Source organism: Schistosoma mansoni, chromosome 2 (genome assembly GCF_000237925.1).
Source record: "Schistosoma mansoni strain Puerto Rico chromosome 2, complete genome".
In the NCBI taxonomy this organism is placed as follows: domain Eukaryota; kingdom Metazoa; phylum Platyhelminthes; class Trematoda; order Strigeidida; family Schistosomatidae; genus Schistosoma; species Schistosoma mansoni.
In genome coordinates, this window is record NC_031496.1 from 29,308,386 (window position 1) to 29,317,788 (window position 9,403).

A 9,403-nucleotide genomic window follows, 5' to 3' on the forward strand; every position below is an offset into this window, starting at 1 on the left:
TAAACATGAAGAGGAAGATCGTCTAACATGGGGACCCCCTGAACCAAACCAACGATGCACTCAAGTGGACCATATTGCCGTCAGTCATCATTGGAGATGCACAATAGGTGGCTGCCGCTCGTTCTGGAATATTTGTTTAGACTCTGATCATGCTCCAATACGAGCACGAATTCGCTTGCACCTCACTGGACTCAGAAAAGCCATATTAAGAAGACCCATAAGAGTTTAACTTAGCGGTGAGAAAACCAAAGGTAAATTCCAGGAACAACTGGGGTCACACTTGTGTAATTCTGAAAACGAGATTGACCAAGATGTTGCTTGGAAAGATATACGAACATCTATGAAAACAGCAGCCACATCTATTAGTGATTTGAACTAAACCGTTACGAAAAACCAATGGGGTTTCTGCAACATTATATTTGAAATAATTTCAGCGGTTGAAATCTAAATAATTCCAACGTTTCGTTCAGCTGACTTGTCCGGACTTCTTCAGGGTAATAATCAAAATCAAACGTTGGAATTGTTTGAATTTCAATCGCTGAGATTATTTCAAATATAAATTTGACATATAATGACTTCTCTATACTCGGCGCCCAATTTTTGTCAAGCTATTCGTCCTAATCTTGAGGAATATTCGCATGGAGGGATTAGTTTGACTAATATAGCGTCTAAAATACTAGCCCCAATAATTATCGGGCGCCTAAGGAAGACTCATGAACTGCAAATATGAGAAAACCAGACTGGCTTCAGACCTGGTCGTGACTGCATCGACCACATATTCACCATTCATCAGATCTTAGAATACAAGCATGCTTATTGGCGTCCAACAATGATGGTTTTTCTTGACTTAAAAATAGCATTTGACTCTGTAGACTGAGAGGTTCTGTGGCAGTGTCTGTCATTAGAAAGAGTATCTCGGGAGGGCTCTTTACTTGAGTACTACCAGTCGAGTCAGAGCTTATGGCGAACTGTCATCTGGCTTTACAGCCTTAATTGGTGTACAACAAGGTTGTCCAGTATCTCCACTTTTGTTCAATTTCATCGTAGACCTACTGCTGGAAATAACGTCCTTATCGTCTGGATTTTGGGTAATTGATCTCCTATCAGGAGGTCCACTTATCGACTTAGAATATGCAGATGACATAGTCTTGTTTGGTGAAGATGCTGATAAAATGTTGAATCTTTTGATAGCACTGAGCGGGAATGACGGGATGTTTGAGGTGAGTTTCTCCCTCCTCTAGATGCAAATTTTTGCTTCAGAACTGACCTGTGTCAACGCCTGAACTAAGGATAGAGCGTGAAGTAGTCGAACGCGTTGACATCTTCACTTATCTTGGAAGTGTTATCAGCCCTAATGGGTTGATATCTGATGAAATCGCTGCATAAATTCAGAAACCGCTTTTTTTTGTCAAGTTATGTCTTTTATGTTGAAGGTGAGATATCCGTCTATCAAATAAAGAACGAGTATATTGCGTAGCTGTTTATCCATTTTTATTTAAGGGCTAAGAACCGTGGCCATTATGTGAAGAGGATATTCGCATTTTCTGAGGCCACTGGTTAATAATAGTGAAGTTATGCGTTTGTTGTTATAGATTGATGTTAAGTCAGTTGTTAATCTTCATCGACTGAGATGGTTGGGTCACGTATGCCTGAGTATAGATTACCACGAAGCGCAACACGGACTGGTGTTGGGGATGGTTGAAAGAGAGTTAGGGGCAGCTAAACGAGAACGTGGCCACCGTCCTGAACCATATTTACAGATGCACACTACTTGGTTGAGGTCCGCGTGGCTATCGTAACTAATGGTTGGAGACTATTCGTGACATGATTCAGAATCGATAATGGAGTAGGTGTATACATTCCTTGTCTTCCCTTAAACCATGAGATTAAAATCACTTTACACCTTCCTTTCTACCAGCTAATTCTTTCTCTCTTCATCATACTCTCATATGCAGTCTTTATATATATGTATATATTACTACAATTGAAGTGACTACTTCTGTGAATTCAGTGTTCGTCTTGTGCTAATGAGGTGTGGCAACTTGAAGCAATGCATATATGTACCTGTTCCTACGTTGTAGATGACATGACTGATATATCGTCGTCATATTTTCCCTAATCGCTCTGTGCTTCGTAAGTTTCACGCCTACAGCTTCCAAGCAAGCTGATTATGGCACTTTTTTATCCCAAGTACATTTGAACATGTTTCAGGAGAGCAATATGCTTCCTAATGTAAAGAGGAATTATTAGTATCATAACAAAGAGGCTAAATGAGGAGTTATTATTTCGAATACTCATCAAGTGGTATCTATTATTTTTTATTGGGTTTTATGAATTGTCTTCTAGTACTGCAAAAGTAGTTGGATGCATTTCTGAGTTAGGCTTCCTCATATGCAATCCCTAGTTGGTATCTGCAATAATGTTGATCTAAACTAAAATAAATGGCGTTTATAAGCACAAAAACGGTGAAATATGTACATCAGAGTCATCCTCTCCTTGTAATCACGAAGTGTATATGGTGTGGTTTTAGCTACTAAAAGCAATATGAGTCAGATGTACGCTTTAGTTTATGCAATTTCTTGACTCCACCCCTTTAAACTCGTTCTAGTGGATAACGTAGTAACATAGTCTTTTTATTTTAAGCTACATCATGACCAGCAAAGAAGGATAAACTAGGTGTATCAGAAATGCCTATCAATGAAATATTATGCCTATCTTTTCTCACACTGAAAAAAGTACCCACTCATATCAACATTCGCTTCGAGTTATAGTGCCTCGCAATTTATCTAGTCATATGTCAACGAAAATTTTAGATTTATGTGGAAAAAATGGTTTCCATCGAACTGATTGCAATTGGCTGTCGCTGGAATCCAGAGTTTAATATTTCAGAAACTACTTTGTGCAATATGCTTTCTTGTTAAGTGGTCAAAAATAGTTACCGAATGCCTTGGATCTAGATCTCTTGTCGAGTCAGTTAGGCTATTAGTGACAGTGCAACTCCAGTGACAGTGCCTGGTCTATAAAAAAAAAACATGGTAATGGTTAACACACAAACTGTGTCAGGCATTCAGATTGTGAACTTTAACAGAAATTTCACCTCACTTACATGGTCGAAAAATTAGACATCGCTTTTTTGATTCTGATTGTCTGTGGTGTATATTTACACATATACCATTCAAGATTCATACATTCTAAACCATCTTTAGCTTTCTGAAATCATTCATTTGTGGAGTGAATATTATATTTATGACAAAAGAATTTAAAAAGTAAAGAATGATGGGAAATTTACGAGTTGAATCTGAGGGTAGTATATTTTCTGATATGTACAGATTTACAAAAAATATCATAGGCAGTTCATAAGATGCATACAGTCAAAAAAATATATTATAAATATCAAAATTTATAATACATACTATGAAAGTAATATCTAATTTAATTGATTCCACTTGGTGAATAAAGTGTTTTACTAATGAAAAAGACAAATTAATGTGATGAAAATCTGGAGGGGAAATATATGTCATCATGTAATTTAGTCATTCTCGATCAATTCCAAGTCCAGATCCGTGAAAGACAATGTTTGTTTGTTGTTATTTGATTTTTCTTGTAGAATGTCTGAACAGGTACGTTGGCGATTAGGTGTTTGTGGAGAAAGAATACTTTTCATGTCATCTGATTCTCTATCAGAGTTCGAACTCGTTGATGACGGTGTAAAGAGTAAAACTTGTCTACCAGTACTATCATCTTTTAAATTTGTATCAACTGATTCGTTCAATAGTACATCTGGATGATTATGTACCGGTATTCTACAACTATCACTATTTCTATCATCTGAATTATCCCATTCAATATTTGTTGATGGATGAATTGGGGTAAATGCAATTTCATGAATTGGTGGCGATGACAATAGAATTATAGGATGATGATAATTTGTTTCGGATATTCTACCATTATTGCTATTTTCATCAATCATTGTTTCAGGTGTTTCATGTTCCTTTTCATCTTCAGTCATTTCATAAAGTTTTCCTAATTCATTGTACGTGTAACGGTGTATTAAGTTTTCTTCAGAAAAAACACTAGAACAATGCTCATAAGACGATATGTAGCACGGATTTCTTAAAGAGTTGGCGACAGAACATGAATTATCGTTTACAGCTTCAGTAATTTTACCATTTTCATTATTATCCATCATCAATGTAGTATTTTTCAAATTAGGTTGTGTACAGTGTTTTATTGATGATGCAGTAGAAGACAAATAGTGATAATGCTCATCATGTATATCAGATTCAATTAAAGTGGCATTATCTTGACATTTATGTGCATCAAATACAGACAAACATTTCGAGATGGCAGAAGAACAGGAATACGAAGGAATCATTGATGAATGCTGATCAATGGACGGAAACATTGAATGCCGCTGTACATCATGACATTGACAAGTAGACTGATGATGTTGATGATAATGATGTCGATGGTGACAGTCTAAGGTATCATCTAATCTACTATTTGATAAAATTGTAGACATATAATTTAGATGTTCAATGTCAGACAATGATTTACCATCGTGATTGTTTTTTAATTGATCTGTTGTTCTTTTAAACATACAACAATTGCAAGGCAGTAATTCCTCGTGTGCCAATAATTGCTTTCTCTCCTCCTCATGAGTGTGATGATGATAATTATTGGATTCGTTGTGAAAATCAGTATCTCTACAATATTGATTGTTACATTCACCGCTTGGTCCACGTCTACGTTTTAATCCAGCTGCTGTGTTAGCGATGGTGATATTACTAGAAGTTGTTGTTGATGTCTTCGTCGTTATCATCATTGCAGTTGTAGAAATAGTAGTGAAAAACGTACACGTAGTAGTATTAGTAGTGGTAGTAGTAGTAGTAGGTGATTGATGTATATGCTTCAGAGTTCTAGAGCAATGAGGTGAATGTCGATAATTGATATCATAAATTGTATCATCATTAGGTTGTGAACAACATCTAAGCATACATTTCACTGATGGTAAAGAATAACTACAACAATAACTACTGCTATCACTATTACTGCTACTACTACTACTACTAGTATTTCTACTCTGATGATTATCATTAATATTAGGCTCACTGTCTTCTAATTTAAAGCATGGCTCTAAGTCTGTCAGTTTACTTGACATATTACCAGATTGATTTAATGACTTATTATCGATTGATATGTTTGTTTGATTTCGTCTATGATGGTGATGATAATGCTGTTGACGACGTTGATGACAATTACAATTACAATGATGATTGGAACTTGGACCAGAATCTGAAGATACACCAAACTATAATGAAGACAGAATAAAAGAGAACAGTGAAACATTTATGAACATCTTTAATAAGCGGTAAAACTGTTGAAAATAAACCATTCCCTTCCCTTTGTCTTTTTTAAAACTAAACTGAAAAGTTGATTGAAGCTCAATCCTGAATATCAACAACGAAATAGTTTAAACTCTTATTGATAGTTATATCAACATAATACTTGTTGAAAAGATAAGGGTCTATCTTGACTTGGTAGTTCAATAGACAATGATTTCGCATTTGAAACAAAAGGCAATAACTCAAGTCTTAATATGAACATCAACGGACAATTCTCAAATAGAATGAAAAGCTCTTCTTAGATTCTACTGCTCGTCACAATCCATCTATTCTACTCAAAGCGAGGTTTCTAACTGTAACCACAAACAAATAATAATTCACATAAAATAGAAGCATAAATCTTACACTATGTTTTGATGTTCGGTGGTCTGAATGTAGTTATCAGGAAGAAATATAGGTTATATTGGCGATATTGGCTACTAATACTACTACTCATGGATCAATCGATGGAAATATATACTAGTCCTACAGAAGATCAATAGCGGTACGAAAAACTTAGTGGAGCAACCTCAGACTGTGATGAGTGTCAAATATCGGGAAATCTATAAATTACTCGATAGTACTAACTACTTAAACAAATTTCAGTAATTAAATAAAGTCAACTTCAGTACTTTCAAAGGTTCATTACATATCAGTACACACAAACAATAACTAAAGTAGTTAACAGAATTGTGGTAAAAATCAAAGTGGCAGATAAAAATAGATGAGAAAAACTTGCTTACACACAATTATAAAAGCAGTTGCTGAATTATTTCCCTAAATGTAAATAAAGATCAATATTCTCGAGCAAATTCAAGCTTAAAAACATGAAGTATTGAACTATAAGTAGTTAGTATTACAATTTAGGGAACAGAAATTATATGCGTCAATTTAAAACAAAAAGAAAAATTGCGGTATATGAAAATAGCCTTTCCTATTCCATTAAAATAACTTACTCTCGAACAATCTGGTAAACTAGATGCTTCAGATAAGCCAAAAAATGAAGCTTCATGAAATCCAGATGAAGGAGTTCGAGTAGTTATTTGAATTGACGAAGATATTGACTCAGTAGTTGGAGAAAGTGAAAATTCGGAAGAGTTAACATCCATTGGGAAACTACCAAATGATGCCCTGGTTGGAGTGAATGCTGATGAAGGACTAGAGAGAGAAACAAGTAGAATGATAGAATATTGAAAATTAGTTTGATATGACTAATTAGATGTTGAATTGATTTACATTTATGGCAGTTTACAATTAAATGTGAACGACTAAATTTAATAAACTATGCAACACTACCTAAATAAGGATAACTTCATGTTCAAGAACTATTTATGAAAGCAGAAAACTGTATGTAACAAAGAGGCTTTTTTAAAAATCTATGGACATAAAATTCAGTCATCTCCAAGGGATATCAATTAACAAATACGTAGTTGTGTCATATTTTATGTGGTTACTTTTATTTCTCGATAAAACTTTCAACCTCTACTTTCCTTTGTAGTACACTCAACTATTTTAATTTGCTTAGTAGCATCTCAGTCAGCTTTAGATAACATAGAACCTGGAGCAATTGTGTATCGTCTCAAGTCGCCATATCCCAATAGCACAGTTACATCAAATTATCAAGATGAATATTGAATTAGAATCAGTGATAATAGAAAATATTAAGGATAAATAATATAATACGAGAATTACGAAAGAATTTGCAAAGTCAAAAATATAAAATAATTTTTAGATGAAACTCAAGACCTATGAGAAGACAACAAGTGAATGCATCTGGGTCACCGCAATCGACTCTGAGCCATGTCACATAACGCCTACAATCATTGATCAAAATAATAGTGAGAACCCTAACTTGATAGTTTGCCATTACCAACGTGGCTAAGTTCAGCAGCCAGTTATTTTATCGATTGGTGCCATATGTTTGAATGGTTACCATTAGCTTTCTTCCAACTTAATGATACACAAACGAAAATAATGCATCGAAATAAGTGGTTGTTAGACATACATAACATATGTCCTAACGACTTCAGTTGATCGGTATGAGTAGACTAGTTGTAATAGATTGTTACACAGCTGAAGTTTGATAGGTTAGTACAAATTGTTTATGCAAAATCCCTCTATAACCGTATGCTAATCAGTTTCTTAGAATTTACGATTCCTTAAGATGCCACATAAAGTAACCAAGAAAAACAAAGTAACTGACACAATCCAAAGAATTTATATCAGTAGTTTAACTAATTACAAACCAAGAATTGTTTAGCATAAAAAATATTTCTCATGATTATCATAACATTCGCACTATGAACTGCAGTAACAACATATTCAGCAAGAATAATATAGATTTCTTAAATGATGCAATTTTGATCACGGAGGATTTATAACATTTGAACAATAATCTATCACTTGTTTGTATGGAAAAAGCGTATAATTCTATGCGAATATAAATGGAATATGAGATTGATGTTTGAAAAAGTGTTCAATAATCGTTAAATAACTAAAGACTGACAGACGACAACTAAATATTGAATAGGTATAACATTAATTGACTTAAAATCCATCCATTTATCTAAGTGTTTGTTTCATTGACAAAGATATCAAAAACTACTTTATGTACGTCGATTTTACAAGAGTGTTAGAAAATGAAACATGGAATGTATTTCATTATTCATCCTATCAATTGATCACTAATTTAGTCATTAGTAATAGTGATCGAAACATGTTTACAACAATTTTCAATCTTAGTGGATAATATAGACTAGTAATTTATTATATTGCATTCCAATAGAGTATGCGGACATACATGTACACATAAAACGAATAAACAGATACACAAAAACGTAGAAATACCTTTCACCTATAATTCATATATATATATATATATATATATATATATATATATGGAATGCCTTATAAACATTATTTCTAGATTTTATATGATCGTTTATTTTTCTCACTTTTATAACATGATTAAACATACACATTTGGCAACGAGCCAACATTGTTGTATTTCCAAATTGCTAAAACAGGGGTACAACAAGAACGACGGCCTAAGCCAAAGCAATTTTTCTCTCTCTCTACTTGGATGTCTGATAGCCAGGTCAAAGTTAGTCGGGATTTTCGGTCAATAAGAGAGATTAACCAAAAAATAATCAATAATACGCCAATCATAATAGGCTAGAGAAATTTAGATGAAGAAAGGAAACACTAGTAATTATTTTAACCAATCAAAATGTCATCGAAAGCAACTGTTTTATTGCTTACGTGTTGGCAATAAATATCATTTTTATAGAGTTGAGATCATGAGTCAATTGAAGCTAGACTACCATGGAAAACCTGGAAGCACTGGACGGCCGTTTCGTCCTATTATGGGACTCCTCAGCAGTGCGCGTCCACGAACCCACTCTCGCGGGATTCGAACCCAGGACCTACCAGTTTCGAGCCGAAGCCCTTAACCGATAGACCACTGAGCTGGCATCCAACGGTGTTAATTTCTAACTTCAACTGATTCACGAAATTGAGCAACCATTCACCAATGTCATCAGTGAGTTCCTATCTCACAACAGACCTGGTTGAACTCCACCGGTTACTGCTTCTCACTAGAACTCCAGGAAATACCTGCAGGAGTCAGTCACTAGTGAGCACTGATTATTATCAGAAGGGGTTTTGTGGAGATTTTAGTATTTTTATAGAGTTGAGATCATGAGTCAATTGAAGCTAGACTACCATGGAAAACCTGGAAGCACTGGACGGCCGTTTCGTCCTATTATGGGACTCCTCAGCAGTGCGCGTCCACGAACCCACTCTCGCGGGATTCGAACCCAGGACCTACCAGTTTCGAGCCGAAGCCCTTAACCGATAGACCACTGAGCTGGCATCCAACGGTGTTAATTTCTAACTTCAACTGATTCACGAAATTGAGCAACCATTCACCAATGTCATCAGTGAGTTCCTATCTCACAACAGACCTGGTTGAACTCCACCGGTTACTGCTTCTCACTAGAACTCCAGGAAATACCTCA

The 9,403-nt window shown here is 35.0% G+C and overlaps 1 protein-coding gene across 1 annotated transcript in view; it reads right to left on the reverse strand.

Annotated features, from left to right (window-relative positions):
* Window positions 1-3,529: 3,529 nt before the first annotated feature.
* Smp_178990 (hypothetical protein) overlaps window positions 3,530-9,403 on the reverse strand; it is a gene marked incomplete at both ends in the record, with an annotated part of 24,312 nt that continues 18,438 nt past the window's right edge. Inside the window, 3 exons of the mRNA XM_018796321.1 lie at window positions 3,530-4,302; window positions 4,501-5,295; window positions 6,337-6,542. Coding sequence (XP_018650545.1) covers window positions 3,530-4,302; window positions 4,501-5,295; window positions 6,337-6,542 — 1,774 coding nt within the window. The remainder of the gene's footprint in view (window positions 4,303-4,500; window positions 5,296-6,336; window positions 6,543-9,403) is intronic.